This window comes from Nanorana parkeri, unplaced genomic scaffold (assembly GCF_000935625.1).
Source record: "Nanorana parkeri isolate BGI_ZX_2015 unplaced genomic scaffold, ASM93562v1 scaffold307, whole genome shotgun sequence".
NCBI lineage: Eukaryota > Metazoa > Chordata > Amphibia > Anura > Dicroglossidae > Nanorana > Nanorana parkeri.
Genome location: NW_017306575.1, coordinates 749,560 through 766,538, shown reverse-complemented (window position 1 = coordinate 766,538; position 16,979 = coordinate 749,560). Strand labels below are relative to the sequence as shown.

At 39.5% G+C, this 16,979-nt stretch overlaps 1 protein-coding gene across 1 annotated transcript in view; it reads left to right on the top strand.

Annotated features, from left to right (window-relative positions):
* Positions 1–16,979, top strand: part of CUNH9orf3 (chromosome unknown C9orf3 homolog) — a 303,413-nt gene that overhangs the window by 283,630 nt on the left and 2,804 nt on the right. Inside the window, exon 15 of the mRNA XM_018557867.1 lies at positions 14,530–14,616. Within this exon, the coding sequence (XP_018413369.1) occupies positions 14,530–14,616 (87 nt within the window). The remainder of the gene's footprint in view (positions 1–14,529; positions 14,617–16,979) is intronic.

Genomic DNA, 16,979 nt, shown 5'->3' with positions numbered 1-16,979 from the left:
AAAAAAAAACATACAATGTCATACACTGCAGTACAGAGATAGGAACAGGCGCTATTTTGATTCTGGGGATCCTGGGCACATGCATTTTAGCGAGTTGTAATGCACTAAAACATGTTAAAATACAGCAGTGTAAGATAATTCCATTATTGGGCAAAAACATGTTTAGTAAGTACTTACCTATTGATCTTGCCAGAAATGCAGTGTCCTAGCCACTTCCTGTGAGATGATTTAGAAACAAAACATAAGAAAGGCCAAACCTAGGCAACCCGATATTGCAAAGACAGATAAAAAGGACCTCTTATAAGTTGAAATGACTGCCATGTCTTTAGATAGTGACACATATGAGTCTTTTATACTAATGTCACTATTAAACAAGTACTTTTTTAGAGTTGATTCCCACCTGGTCATCAACCAAAGACTTGTCATCCATCAACACGTGTACTGGCGTCTAATATCTTTGTTGTCCTAACATGAAAGTTTTTTGTTGGTAACCGGTGTAGACTCAGATTTCATTATTTAAAAGGTAAGGTGCTGCTCTTTGCATAAATTTAAAAAATCCTCGAAGGAAATCTACATGCATTAAAAGAATAACTTACAAATAATAGGCGAATGTTGCAGGATATAGTTTATTATTGAAAAGTTTGCTTTCCAATCCAGCTGTATTCTGTTAAAGCTTATATCTGCAGAAACCACAAAAAAAGTACCCTGGCTGAAGGGCTACCCCCGCACTGCAAGGGTTATATGTTTCTTTTTTGTCTAGGGAACCAGAGTAATGCAGATTTACTTACCAGAACCCCAGCGGTTGGCGCGTAATATGCCCAAGTGTTGCATCCTGGGAAGGTTACATCAGCAGAACATTGCTGGGAAATCTCATCTGTAATCTCACGAGATCTCAGGGAAAGGCATTTTCCTCCCCTGAGATGATGTGCATGGTCACATGTTCTAGTCACATGTGCCAGAGTTCCCAGAAGTAAAGGGAGATATATTATTCTGCCCTTAGTAAACATGGCCACTGTGAGAAGACTGGGAAAGAAAACAAAAGTAAGGTATGTAATGAATACAAAGCTGGCAATTATCTAGAAGTATCTGTTTGTAGATTGTCATTACTAAACATTTCTAAAGGTGTGTTTGTTGTCATTTCAAAGATATGGGTAGAGTTCCTCTTTAAGGTGCATTGGCTACCTGGATTCTGGGATTTGTTCAGTCCCTAGTTTTTTAGTTTACCGGGAGAGGGGCTTAAAACCTTTTATTATTAGCCATTGCAGAAGTTGAAAATGAATGTAGCATGAAATCTGCTCTGGGTGGGGTGAGATGACAAAATAGTCCTCGTCTGGCATGTCTTGCCTTGACAGGTGGCACAAGCATGTCTTGGCTTAATTTTCATTCAAATGATGATGATGATGATGACTAGATTTGCTAAGATTGTATTGCTCAGTTCTTTCATTGAACAGCACTCTTAAAGAAAGCATTTGCCTGTGTGCTGATAGACAAGGTCCTGTCTTTCAAGCAGTATGCTGTGTAGTGAGATAGGTTAATGTTTACTGCAGGCGACAAGTAACTTCATTGTCTAGTGACTATGTCATGGGTCTACGGTTTGGGCTGATGTACAGGCTGCATTAGTGGACTTTCAAATAAACAGTATAGCATGCTTCCTGCCCCAGTATGCAGTGATATGGCGTCTGATGTTTCTGTACATGTTTTTAGATTATTGTGACTGTAGTGATGGAGAATCACGAGTAGCTGGAAACACTGATATGTATCCTGTCACGCTGTCTGGCATGTTAATGCATTAAATATTTTGGCAGTTCAATCGGCTTTTATATGCTGGGCTGTTGGCAGAACTAAATTATACAAAGAGAAAGTTCTCGAAAAATGAAGGCAGCAGGACTTAGTATTTTTGTCCTTGAGATAAAACTCCTCTTACAGATTTCTGTCTACATATTGAATATGCCACTGCTTGACAACGTGTCACCTACTCATGGAAGTACTTATAACCACTATCTGACACATTTTGTTACTGGTTTTTTTTTCTACAGTCATATAGTTCCCTCTTTATTTTCCTTTTTTCACCAATCTACATGAAGTTGCCTGGCTAGGGAGATATCAGTAATCACAAATATACATAGGAGTGTGAGTTGTGCATCTTCTGGTATAAAGCATGCCTAAGAGTGTATATATGGTAGGTTGTTATCGTGACATTACTCGTCCACTGTGAAAATGTTTGAACAAGAGAATCAATTTTAGCGGATGGGGGACATTGTATTTTTTTTTCTTTCTTTCTCTCAGGGTTGTGGACGGTATATACTATTCGTGTCACCTAGGTTTCTCACCTACACATGGTGAAGAAATGCAGGGTTTTTATATGTTATGGAGAAAACAAACTTTTTTTTCCTTAGATCTTATTAAGTCCTGTCATGGGTACTAGAGCCCAGAAGCTTTGCAGAGCTTTTAGTGGGATAAAGCCTCCATTCCTAGGTCCACATCTAACCTGATAACTAAGCCTCATTATTTAGTCTTAGCTTTCCACAGGCCTTGTGTGAGCTGACCGAAGCCGACGTCTCTCTTTCTTTCTTTCACTCTCTCACTGCTGGGTGAAAACGCTGAATGCTGACAGAACACCTAAAAGGTACATGTGCTGCCTGTTTGTTCTGGGGAATCCATTGAGGGGCACTGTGTTTTTCAGTAACTGACATAGGTTTAGTTGGTGGCTTCGGCAAACAGGTGTTTTGTTTGTTTTATGCCAGAGACCTGATGTACTAGGCCCTACTGCATTGAAACTACGTTTGTTTACTGCCTTGTGGATGAAAAGTGCAGGACAAAGCTCCTTGGAATGTTTCTGAATATCCCGGTCTTGTGCATTGTTTACCGCTACCACTACCAGTTGAGCCTGTTCCTATATATATAGATATATATATATGTATGTATGTATATATATGTATATGTATATATATATATACATATGTATATATATATACATATGTATATATATATATATATATTTCATTACCTGTAGCCCAAGATTTTGAATTTGCTAAATTCGTGGTCATGGACCATATTCCTATTAACAGGAGATCTGCCATTTGGATGCACTGCACACCTAGGGTTTGATCTTCATTTGTTTCTGTAAAATTTGTTTTTGCATTTCATGTACATTATTCTGGAGGTATGTGATTCATGCAAAACACCACTGATATAATTATTTTTTTGTGTTTTTCTTTTTTAATCTTGCACCCTCTGTGATGAAAAAGACACGTGGGACAACTTGAATGTGTCCGATACACCTACACTGTCTTTCATATTTCTAATCTTTAGTCGTGAGGAAGGAATGTTGATATATATACACTCACTATCTATACATTTTGAATTTAGGTCTCCGATGAAATAAAAAAAAGTTTTTGAATTCAATGTGAGGGGAATTTGCCTAGACTGGAGCAGACAAAATCTGGAGCAGCTGTGAATAGCAACCAATCATCTTCTAGCTTTCATTTTCAAAGCTTAAAAATGGAACGTGGGGCATACATATTCCTAACTCAATCAGTGGGGCTACCCCTGCTCTGCAAGGGTTAAGTGCTTGTTTTTGTCTAGGGACTAAAATAACAAAGATATACTACCAGAACTTTGCAGCTGGGTGGCCATTAGATGGATCCCTCCTGTCTGTCTCCTCTTATAGGGCCTGTTCACATCATTCAGTGTGTTCATCGCAGCATCCTGTGGCATAAAAGCACTGGATTGCAGAAACAAAGCCTGACCGTATTCTGGGGCGGAAGGGGGCGTGGTGGTGCCATTCATTTCAGTGGCACCGCAGACCCGCCTCCCGTCTGGAGTGCAATCGCCAGCACTGGAACACGCGGTACCACAATGTCTTCCATTTCAGTGGTGTCACAAAAAATAGTGCATGCACAATTTTTTACGATTACACCGCACTGGAACGGAGAGCATTGCTGTACCATGCGTTCCAGTGCTGGCGATCGCATTGTGGTCAGGCGAGTGTCTACGGTTCCATTGAAATTAATGGCACCACCACGCCCCCTTCCTCCCCAGAACGCTGTGAGGTTTTAATTATGGCTTTGCTTATGTGATCCAGTGCATTCATGTCACAGGACTGGGCGATGAACACACTGGTTGGTGTGAACAAACCCTCACTCCAGCGATGGAATGTCCCTTGGCGTCCTCATACACTGTATAGGACATGATGACTCAGGACCTTAGACCGCCAGGGCGGAGTGGGAGAGAGGCTGCAGGGACCGGTCTGGCAGCCATCTGTTCAGGTTAGTATACTTTTGTCCCTAGAGTCTAGGGCCTTGACAAAAATGAGCACTTTAATCTTGCAGTGCCTCACTGCAAGGGTTAAGAATATGTATGTCCAGAGTTCTTCTTTAACTGAACAAGCTGAAGAGAGAGACTGATAGGTTACTGTGCACAACTGCTCCAGATTCTGTCTGCTCCAGTTTTAGTAAATTCACCTCTGTGTGGTCTGTTATATGTCCCTGAGGAGGGCAATTGCTTTCTCATTATCGATTGACTATACAGATACTGATTTGTTATTTGCTTATGATGTGTATTTGTATATCTCTGGTTCCTGTTTGTTTAAATTGGACTTTTTGTTACTTTGTAACTAGATGTTTTCCTGCCCGAGGAAGGGCAGATACTTTTACCTGACACTGTTACAATGTAAAGGAAACCTTTGAAGTGCTGCAACCCCTTGGACATATACAGTATAAAGTATATCCCAGGAGCCAGGTATCCAATGCTTCCTAGAAAATTACAGCTGGTGCCTAACTTTTGAGGTTTTCTATAGAGTTGGCTCCTAAAAAAAAAAGAGATCCTGCTGGTTACTGGATTGGCTTTACTTGAGTCACAATTGCATTCAGTTGCAGTTTTCTTGTATATAATATAGTGCTGAGAATATAAGAAAAGATCATTTACGTGTAAACGTGCAAAGATTGCATGCAGTACACAATTACATGAAATTGCTCTATTACAGCTCGTATGTATCATTGGTTTCTGTGTACACCTTGAAGTGTATCTAAACCTTGTATGTATCATTGGTTTCTGTGTACACCTTAAGTTTATCTAAACCCAAAAACAAAAAAGTAATATAGCAGATTACCATATATTGGATGTGGTGGCTGCGTTAGTTTTCTTTTTTTTTGTCCTTTATTTTCCCCTAGTTATCCTGCCAGTTACACGCTTCATTAATACATACTTCATTAATGGAGGAGTGGTGTTGTCACCCTAGGCTGCTTGCTCCTGAACTGGAATAGAACCAACCATCTTTTTCTCTCCATAACATAGGTGAGGTGTTATGTAGTTCACAGAGGTAAACTGGTGCGATTGTAGTGTAGCAAAGGAGTAGTGCACAGGAAGTTACAATGTCACCGGGTTTCTGGCAGGAGCAAAAGGTATTTCTTTATCGTGCATTGCATATAGTAAATCATAGACATGTGGGTTATGTTGCTGCATTTAAGAGGTGGATACTGGCAAACAGAAAAAAGACGTTGAAGGTCAACCCACTATAATCCTGCCCCTAACCATTTCTCCGTTTTTTTTCTAGTGTCCTAGGAGGTTGGACACTTTCTCCTCAGCTGTGCTGTGGAAACTTCTATCTATATTTTTACTATTTCTTCTCTTTTATCAACATTTTTGGTGCTTTTTTTTCCCCTTTGATCACGACTTATTAAGCTGTTTGAGCTGGCCTCTACACAGCAGTTGTCTGAATCTGCTAACTCTTGGTGCTTCCTTGTATGCCGTAGTCCGATCCCGCTGGACCAAAGATTTCGGGGCCTATATAGTGATCCATGGGCACTAGGCATTGCTTTTGGTGCTCCTCAGACACCTAGTGTACTGGTTGTTGGCTGCAGAGCACTTTACAGGTCCAGAGCCCTGTTACAATCTCTTCATGTGGCGAATTTAATTTGTGTATTCTCAATCCTCAAGTTTTTCAGCTTCTTACACGTATACACGAAGCCGTTCACTTCTACTGGGCTGGCCACCTCGAAGCTTCTAAGTTAGTGCCTTGTATGGCAGCTAAACCTGTCCATATGCCCAGGGCACTGTGGCCACATACTTGGGATGTAGCTTGTATGTGTAAACAACATCGTATTGACTTATCTTTTCAGGAAAGGCATCTTTGTTTGTGATACCCTGTAACAGTGGCATGCCTAAACCTACTGGTTATCATTGAACTTAATAATCGGCTAACTAATCGATTTTGAAAATAATCGTTAGCTGCAGCTCTATTCTGGACACCCACTTCACTATGGGAGATCTGTTGGTGACAGAAGGATCTTGGTCTATGGCTGGCACAGCTACATTATCTCATAGGCAATCAAAATACAGTATTTCTCCCATGTGGCTGCAGATTTTGTAGCCATAAGCTTTCTGTTTGAACCTTAGCCCCACTTTTCCCAAGTGGGTTGGTTTATTCCCTGAGGTCTTTTGCAAACTTACCCTTCAGTTTGAATGCTCAGGTTCTCCTGCAGCTTTTATATCCTATCCAGGGATCTGTCTTTTGTTTTTTTTTATGGATTTTGGTACCCCCAGTGTAGGTAATCCGGAATTATGTAGGCTCCTACACCTTCACCCTGGGACTTCTGACTGATATTTTAAGGCAATTACGAAAATCTTATTTTTTTTTCCAGAATATTACAAAATACTTTCAATGGTACATTTAATAGCACAAAAGACACTAAATTAGGGTAATCCATTCTTAGGGTTTAAAAACACTTTAAGGCAAGGTAGCAGTTTAGTATATAGTACTTCCCACAGTTGCACTAGATTGTACATTTCTGAATTGAAAGCTGCCAGCTTATTGTTTACTTTAATGAAACCTTCCAGCTGCTGACGGAGGGGACACTCATCACTTCTCGACAGCCCATCAAGGCTGGTATAGAGGAAATAGCTTATGTTAACTGAAGGCCTAATTTCTGCAACATACATCCGCTCAGTAGCAGTGCACTGTCTGATAACAGCGCAGGAATTATGTATGATGTAACCAGTAGGTCTGCAGCATAGAATAAGGCCAAACTAATTGCACTGCCCTTTATAGCTGGCACCTGGTTGTTCTGCTTAACCTTTTGCCTGCCAGTAATCTCGCCTTCCGGCTGTCTGCATGTTCCGGAGGCCTCTCTGGGGGTACTAGAGGAAACTAGTACACTGCAACTTTACAGAGCAGGTTGTTTCAGGACTTTTCATGTAAAGACCTGATCATGCCTGATTTTAATCAAGGTTATTGATGGTGCCTTATATTGGAAGGTTATGTTTTTTTGCAGGGTTCTAGAATTAGATGGAGACTGAGTTTTAATTATTTTACGATACAACTAGGTCTTCTCCTTGTCTGTAATCAGTGATTAGACAGTGAAAGGAAAGCAACAGACTGATACGCTTATATTTTTCCTCATGAATGAGCAATGCAGTACAACTGATTGGCTCTTTGTGCTGCTTCTCTCTGCCCTAGTCTGAACTTTGCTGTACCAGAGATTGCATGAGGCTGATACCCAGTCAACTTCTGTTACTTATATTAAATGCTTGTGAAAGTACACTTATAGTGTATCTAAATTCAAGAACAAACATTTATATATATTGCAGATTACCTGTTCTTAGTGTGATGGCTGCATTAGGTTTTTTTTCAGGCTTTTCTTCCTTTATTTTCAGCTGGTGACTGCCAATAACACACTTCCTGTCCAAGGGTGACAACTCACTCACCTCTCACCCCTCTGCTCTGGCGATGGAAATCCCATCAGCATCCTCACATCTAATGCAAGTCAATGGACCTGCATTAGACATGAGGACGTCAGCAGTCTTTAGAGTGCCAGAACCCAGGAGAGAAGAAGCTGCGAGGACCGGTCTAGTAGCCACATGTTACCGCAGATCAGATGAGTATATGTGCTTTATTTGAACCCCCTGGACAAAATAAGCACTTAAACCTTGCAGAGCGGGGGTAGGCCCACTGCAGGGGTAAGTGTTTTAAATTCCCGCAGTTCTTCTATTTTAATGGTTAGCGAGGATTTTTTAAATCACGTTTTCTGGTGGAATGTAAATGGGTGCAGATGTTCCGCACCAGACTTGTAGTTGTTCATTCTGTGGGTCATCACTTGACTTTTTCCCTTACTGGCCCACTTTCTGCAGCATAGGCTAGGATAGCTATTTTTTCTTTGTTAGTCTGGGTTGTAGGTTGCTAACAGAAACAAAATCTGTATAGGAATGCATCGTTGTTATGTTATTAATAGCATGTCATAAGACTGGTACAAGCTATGATAACATTTAGCAGCTACTCCCCCCCCCTCCCCTTTTGGTGGGCCCATACCAGTATATAGTATACCAGGAATATAAGACTGATCAGCACTTTTATGTCTGTATCACACTGCACACGGCAGGCAGATATGGAGTATTACTCAGCAGTCATTCTAAGTATATGTGGTAGCAAGACGACTGCATTTCCATCTTCCAGATGGAAAGACTATTTCTAAACAAATCTTTTTCTTTCTAACTTGGAAAATAATTGGTCTCCATTTATATAGTAATACTATGTGTCTTGCTACATGACTGGTTTATGGCTCTCGTGCATTTTGGAAGGATAAGAACATCAAAATGTATATTTTAATAGTGCTTTCATTTCCTGTGTTTTTTCAGATGATGTCATTCACCATTTTATACGCAAAGCCACTCCTGTAATGAAAAGTCATCTAATAAAAACATAGGGACATTTCTTAAGATCTTGTTTTCACATCTGAATTTTCAATATGGGTCTTAAGGGCACTGAATTTAAATTGTGGGAGCTCGAGGGGAAAGGGAATGCGTGAAAGAGATTTTATGTATGCTAGGTGCATTTATATTATTGTGTATGGCAGGAGATAGATGTTGGCATCAGGAGAAGGAAAGTTTTTCCCCTGCTAAAGCAGAGTAAGACGATTTTACTTGTTGTAAAGTATGGAATAGAAAATAGCTCTTTGAAGAGTGTAATATCAAAGAACAATGTAGGGACTACTGAATGAGTAGGATCAATTCCAATGCAGGGACTACTGAATGAGTAGGATCAATTCCAATGCAGGGACTACTGAATGAGTAGGATCAATTCTGTACAGACCATGGCCTGTAACCTGAAACTTTTGCTCACCACTTCAAGCGCATTACTCTCTGCAGCCAGTAAATAGTGAGGAGACCTGCACTGAATTTCTATTCAGCGTGGTGATGTTATGTAAATAGGGATGGCAGGAAACATATAAATCCCACCAACTTAACATTGCAAATCAAACCAGGACTCGCTTCAATGTATCACAATTTGTTCTTTCTTTATGTTCAGGTTAAAGGACTGAAACAAACAAGTATATTTTTATTTCTTTTTACAGATTTTTGTTCACTTGTATGGGTTTCTTTGCGCATACAAGTTTATGCAGCTTGAAGCAGGTCAGAAGCAGGTCAACTGCAAGTCAAATACACCTTGCAACGAATTGACATCTTTTTAACTGATGTCAAAAGCATGCTTCATTTACCCACTGAAACCCGTCAACATTGGCCCTTAGGTTTCTTTTAACATCCCAGCTGCCTAGATTAGGGATAGGTAACCTGGACACTCCAGCTATTGTGGAAGTCCCAGGAGGCATTTCAAAACTCTAACAGTCCCAGGCATGACTCCCAGAGGCAGAGGCATGATGGGATTATTAGTTTCAGCACAGCTGGAGTGCTGAGGTATGTTACCTACTATTGCTCTAGTTTTGTGCCACGTCCCACCTAGCCCCCAGCCACCACCATAAGCAAAACATTGCATTTTGTCAGTGCTGCTTGGTAGTGATATCTGAATCGAAAGACTGGCTGCATAGAATTACAAATCCTTTGGCAGGAAGAACAGTTCACATACATGTATTTTAACTGGTTTTAGCTGTTTCCCTCTAGTCCAATTTTAAAATGTACTTTTTGTAGCATCCTATGTTCACTCTTTTTATGTCCATTTCCTTGTTGGCAGTATAATACCAAGTGTGTTTTACACTGCCTGATGCCCCTTAAGATAATATACTGCAATGGGGTGATTTACTAAAGGATTAGAGCCTGTTCACTTAGAGTGAATGTTCACATAGCTTGGTGAATTAGGTACAGTTGTGTGTACATCATGTATCCAGTTGTGCATGCAGAAAAACTTTTGATTTGCCTCACACATGATTGGGTATGTAAAGTAAACAAAGCTTCACCTTATTCACATGGTTAAGTGAACGTTCACAAGTGAATATTTACTTTTCAAAGTGAACAGTCCCTGTTTCTTTAGTGAATTATCCTCAGTATTTGTACCTGTTGGTGGATATATGCTAGTTGCAGAAATAAACGCAGCGAACACTGGACCTGATGTGTTAAATAAATTTGTTGTACAATCACCTTCAGGCTATTCAGTAACAGAATACAAAGAACTAAGATTATGTTTATGGTGAAGTAATTCTATGGTGGCGAATAACCTTTAAAGGGGGACAGTTCACCCAAAAGGGATACATCAGTTTTTGGTAGATGCTGGGCAGTTAACCCACCTGCCAATTGCTTTTATTTCGCAATGACTTTATTGGTGAGGTATCTGCAGTTGAGTTCCTGGCTCTATATACCTGTTGGGCCATTCTGTTCCCACTCTGTTTATTTTATTTAATGTAGAATACCACAGGTTGTGCTAAAAAAGAAAAATGTGAAGGGGAATATGTTCAGGAATTATGGTAGGGGAATCTCACTGCTGGAATATCCAAATTATAATAGAAGCCCACCATGGTTCATACAGGTGAAACTCGAATAATTAGAATATCGTGCAAAGTTCTATAGATAGATATATATATCTATATATATATATAAATATCAGGTTTGGATGGACTGACACTCTAACTTCTTTGACTACAGAAAAGTTACATTTGACCACCACCATGTAGAGAGGCAAAATGATCCAAAAAAAGCATGACACCATTCAAATTCCAATCCCAGCTTCCGACTACATCTGCGTCCCAGGTGCAGGCAACTAGTGCATCTCCACCTCAAACAATCAGGAGTCCAAACATGCCGCACTCCACAGGATCTTGTCCGGAAAATAAAAGTCTTTATTTAAGGAGCAGTAAACACAACTGTCTATGATTAAGCCTAATGATGAAATGTATTGGAGGTTGAGGATCGAGGAGGGGAGATATGGACAGTGTGTTTATTGCTCCATAAAGACTTTTATTTCCGGACAAGATCCTGTGTAGTGCGGCATGTTTGGACTCTTGATTCTACAAAGCAGAGAGTGATATTGGTTATTGATAGACTTTAAAAGCTGTAGATCTAAAATGATGTGTTTGGCATATTTACTCTCATAGAGGAGTGGTATTCTATATTATTTGAGCATTTCAGTCTTAGTTTAGAAGCTGCACTTAAGGTACTCAGCATTCTTACATGTACAAGAAAGCAAAAGTATTTAACTCTTCAGGCCACAGACAAGAGTCACCCGATGGCCTTGCAGTACTTGTAATGTGGCCTAGAGCAAAAGTATAGGAACAAAGCTACGTTGAGTTAGTATTGGGTTGGTTATTTAATAACAATGTGGCAAGGACTCTGTTGGAAATAATTACCGGTAATAACGCAGTTGACTTCATTCTCTAAAGCGAGAAATAATTCAGAAAAAAGAGAAAACAGAAAATAATCCACCAAAGCAGCTCTGACTATTCATCACTCATTAATCAATTTAATTAGGATGTTAGCTGAGCTACATGAGTCACATAGCTTACTCCTGTTAATATGAAGCTGCTGAGTTCTGCTGTCTTCATAACTCCACAATGCATCTCTAATCAAATACAGGTACATGAAAAGATGGCCTGAGGTTCAGTCTTGATAAATGAAAGAACTGGGCTAAGCAGCCGGTATACGTTAAAGAAATATCTCGGAGGTTGACGTTCTGTTTGTATGAGATGCTTACTTAATCTTGTTTATCCTTCACAACTGTCTCTGCAGTGCTTTATGTAAGATTAATGACTTGCACTATTTACTTTAAACATAGCATATTGGCTAACGCAATGATTCAGCCTTTTGCTACATACAAAATCATGTCTGTGGCTTAGAAAATGCAGTGTCATGGCAGAATTGTTTAATGTTTCAGGTCTGAGGATTTCCAGCTTGGCATCTATGTGTGTTATATGCTCCAGTTTTTTCGGTGTTTCTCAGATGGCAGAACTAGCCATTGGCACATTTCGAAAGGGTGCAACTGAATTGTAGCAATGTGTTGAAAAATGAGACTTCCACATGTTGGGTTAGGAAATCCCTTCTCCCCTAACTTTTGATAATCAGTCATTTTGTCTGTGGTTCAGTCCACTCACATACACGCTCATTCTCCTATAGTTACATGAAGATATACATGCGGTCTGGAATTAAATCTCTTTATTGTATGTCAATTTCAGTTGAATATACAAACATGTGATTCTCTGTAACTTTGTTGAATACTTCATTTACTTTATTAAAAACTATTTTAGTATAAAAAGTAGCCATTTTTAAGCTAAAGGTATTGTGAAATGCCAAAGGGACAATCTATGGAAGAAAACATAGCGAGCTGAATTGTATTTATACTGTAAAATCATTTACAAACAAGTATAATGTCTACAAGACATTACCTTTTTATTTGTTTCTGTAAATGTACCGAAATCTACTCTATATTACACCAGTATAGATACTGAAAAGAAAACTATTATTCTAGACACACTTTGGTACTGACTAGGCAGACATTATTATTATTATTATTATTGTGTTCACAACACTATATACAAGCACAGGGCACCAATCACAAATTAAATGACCACAGAGTATGTTCACTAAAGCATCCTTATGCACTTTACACAGGCACAAGATGTTCCCAACGTATATGAAGTCCCCATTCACACCTAGGCTTTTTGTAGCTGAACAGGCTAAGCACTTCAAAGCTCGAACAGAGGATGTCTATTGTTTTCAATGGCACCTCTTCACATGTGAACATCCTGTCACCTGCAGGAAAACACCTGTCACTGGAAAAAGTACTGGGGGGGGGTCTGTTTTTTATTCTGGCTGGCATCCCGCCCAGCTCCTGGCAACCTGGGACCACTGCTCTCCTGTGGAAGCAGTGGTCTGACACAACCCTTGCTGGGGCAGACCTATCACTCTGCAGTCAGCAGATCTCATGCTCCCTGCTGTATGGCGAGCTCTAGCTCCGACTCTGTAGGAGGCATGTTGGACCTCTACGGAGAGACCCTGCTTTCACACAGATAACTGGGGTACTTTGATAAAGCATTCTAGCAGAGGACAGGCTTTTCTATTTAGGCTGTGGCTGCTTCCTAAAGAAAACAACCTACACGGCAGGTTTGTATTGATTTCATCCATTAAATATTATGAAATCAAATGAATGTTCGAAAAAAAAATTTCATTCAATTCTGTTGGTGTATGAACAGCTTTAGCTTGAACTTGCAACACCAAGTCCAAACTTACACCAATGTGGGCCTCTTCCCACATTACAGTACTCAGGCTTATCTTGACTCTGGCAGTGGATCAAGGCAGCCGGGGAATAAAAGGAGGTCAGGTCTACTATACAGGTATAGTTTTAGTTTGTTCTTTGCAGAGGTTATATTAGCTGCTCATCACAAAGAAAACTAGCAAGATATGTAATTAACCAAGGGCGTCAAAGACTATATGGTATATAGGTAACATGGCTTCTTTTGAGTAGCATATATCTTTTAGATTGTAAGTCCTCACGAGCAGGGCCCTCCTTACCATCTTGTCTTGAATTGTATTGTGATTGTAATGTCTTCCTTATATTGTAAAGCGCTGTGCAAACTGTTGGCGCTATATAAATCCTGTATAATAATAATAATATATGAACTTATGATATTTTACGCAGATGCTGGATATTGTTCGTAGTAACTTCTACTTAATTTTCTTAAATACATCTGAAAATATTGAAAAGGTACAGAGGCTGGCATTGCTGAAAATGCTAGTTTCTTGGCCACATTACTGGATGTCTAGCTTTAGTATCTTCAAAGTCACTGCCCCTAACAAGTGTGCATATCAGAAAAGTCAACGTGAAGACCAAACTCCTTCAATCCTCACCTGTCTTGGTTCCCTTAGCAAAGTATTAAAGCCAGACGGTCCATATGACAGCCAGGCAGGTAGCCTTTTTTAAGAAGTAGAGGTCACCAATGGTAACTATCATGTATCCCACATGCCAGGTCACAGTAAAGGGGTTTTGTGGGTGTCTTTTCCCCTGTTTAGGAGATTTGCTTACGTGTTTTGTGCTGATTACCAGTGCCATTGAGACTGAAATGTAGGGCAGCCTAAAAGTTTGGAGCTGCCTCCAGAAAAGAAGAGGGCAAACCTAATCCAGTAACAATTGTCAACAGTGGAAAAAAGCGGCCTCCCCTGTGTAAAGCAGGCCCCTTTATTTACCTGTCCTGTTCCCATCTACCATGTCATTCACTGATATTTTTTTCTTTTTGATAGGTTTACTTTATTGTACAGAACATATTAATTGTCTTGATATGAATGTTGTTCATTAACTTATCAATATTTCTTTTTTAGGTTCGGCACAGATGGTGTGAGCTGGTCATAAAACATAAGTATACTGCAGCCTATAAGGATGTGGAAATATTCCTACTGCAGGACCAGGTATGTAAATGTAAAGATCCATTTATTGCTTCTGATATTCATCTTTATGAGATTAAACATGTACACAAATGTTAACATAAGCTGTATTAACTGCATTGCTGGGTTAAATAAGTAAAGTGTAGTGGAAGGGCTGAAATCCTTATCTTTTAATCTTTTAATGGTTGCCTACACACATTGCCAAAGGCGCAAGTAGCTGGTAATGTGATCGTTGTTGCAAAGGATGAGTAACATTCAGGTTTGCTGATCCTCCCCTTCAGCAGAGATCATTTGACCAAAAATCTTTTTGAGAAGCACTGAAGGGAGCCAGCTTTTTCTTAGGAAAGGTAAGTATTTACAGTTTTTGTTGTTTATACAAGCTAAAGTTTAATGTACAGTCAGATTTCAATGATTTCCATTACAGTCTAAGCAGTCATTAAGCAGGACCCAGGTGATAGCGGACTTCAGTAGGCTTCACTAAGTTCCATCACAACTTGAAGCCTGCTAAGGAGCCTGTCATTTTACGGTCATTTCTTACCCCTAAAACTTTCTAGAAAATACATTTATGTTAAAGTGTAATGAATGAGAAGCATCATTTACAGAGGTAAGAATATTGGGGCTTGTGTATGAAACATGCGGTGTAGAAAAAATCTCTTCTTGAACATAGCAGCCAATTAGCTTCCAGCTGATATTTCTGCAGTTCAAGCATGAAACAAGGACTGATGTGTCACTAAGCACAACTTTCAAACTCTAGCCCCAGGCTGTATCTTCACTGACGAGAATGGAATTGTGGATCCACCTTGGAGTGGAGTACCTTGTTTTGCCCTATGGCTTAAATCAGGAGCTGACATCAGAAATCCAATCATATTTAATTTATTTGGCTTACCTTAATTTATTTCTAACCAATTCATAGGACCGGAGACTTGCAAGCAAAAATGTGTCAGGAAAAAGATAGAGGCCAGCCACTTCCTTTTACATTTAACAGTTATGAACGGGCTGTTCTTTCCGGTTCTACACAGAGGGACACTGCTATATGAGTTTTTTTTCTTTTGTTATTTATTATCATGCACGATAATTACACAAGTCAAGAATCAGGATAAAGGGCCTGAGAAAAATGTTGTTGGCATAGTTATACAGGCTATAAAAGCTCTTGTCTAGCATTGTTGAATGGGATCAAGAACATTATTGCCATTTGGGGAGGTGAGAGTATGATCTCAGATTGCACCTTAAATGGGCATAGCAGAGTTGAGGATCTCATTTTGCCTTATGACTCAAAGTAGGACACTACTTCCAGTGGTGTTCTACATTCACAATTACGGCACAAAGGAGCATTTTATAAACAATTCCTCTCGTGCCTGTATTTCCTACAATGTGGATTCATTCATACACACTCTGTTTAGCATGCATGTTACTTGCTGTTGTGCTTATAGCTTTGTTTCCATTGTTCCCATATGTTCATGTGATCATAATGTTGTTAAATCTATAAAAACAATAAGTCAAGTCAACTGGACTTGCTGTATTTTTCTTGAAGACCATTTACTGGTCAGCCGACCAGCTTTCTCAATTCAGAATGAATTGTACAAAAATTATCTGGGAATAAATATGGTGAATGGTGTTCCAATTCACATATTCTGTTAATTGCAACCAGGTATTTATTGCATTTGCATAACTGGAGCTAGGAGCTGTTATTACAGAGAATTTTTGTACAAGTCATTCTGAATTGACAAAGCTGGTCCCAGTGAAACGTCTTCAAGAAAAATACAACAAGTCCAGTTGCCTTGACTTATTTTTTTACAGATATACCATGACCTGGATGAATGAGAATCTTCACAGACAGAATATTTTTAAGTTAATGATTAGGTTGCCCATAGACCTCAGAGAGTGCTTGCATGTTCAGTCATGATCTGACCACCCCCAGGCACTGCTGTAAACATATAAACATGAACTTGCTGTTTGGCCATGTTTGTTTCTATAGAATGGTGCTAATTCCATTTATCTCCTAGGGAAAGATTTTGGTGTGCCCTCCAGAAGTCAGTTGTTAGGTTTTGGGGGGTCAGCCAGATGCCTAAGACTGTCCTCCAATCTGACTGAAAATGGTCTGAGCAGTTATCTGATATCTCAGATTGTTTTTATATCATTTGGACTGATCTGTATACGGTTCTTTTCTGTGTTCTACTTAGATGGTACTGGGTATACACTAGTATTAAATAACTGCTTGAGGTTAACTAATGGCCTGTCATTTAGTAAATGTTTTCCTGTACAGCAAAAAGGGAATTGGGGTTTAATGAGATGTCATAGTCATTTCACAAGTGAAATCATAAATAAATGTATTGTAACATAGATTCACATGATAGCAGAATAAAAGATATTCACCAGATCATAAAAAC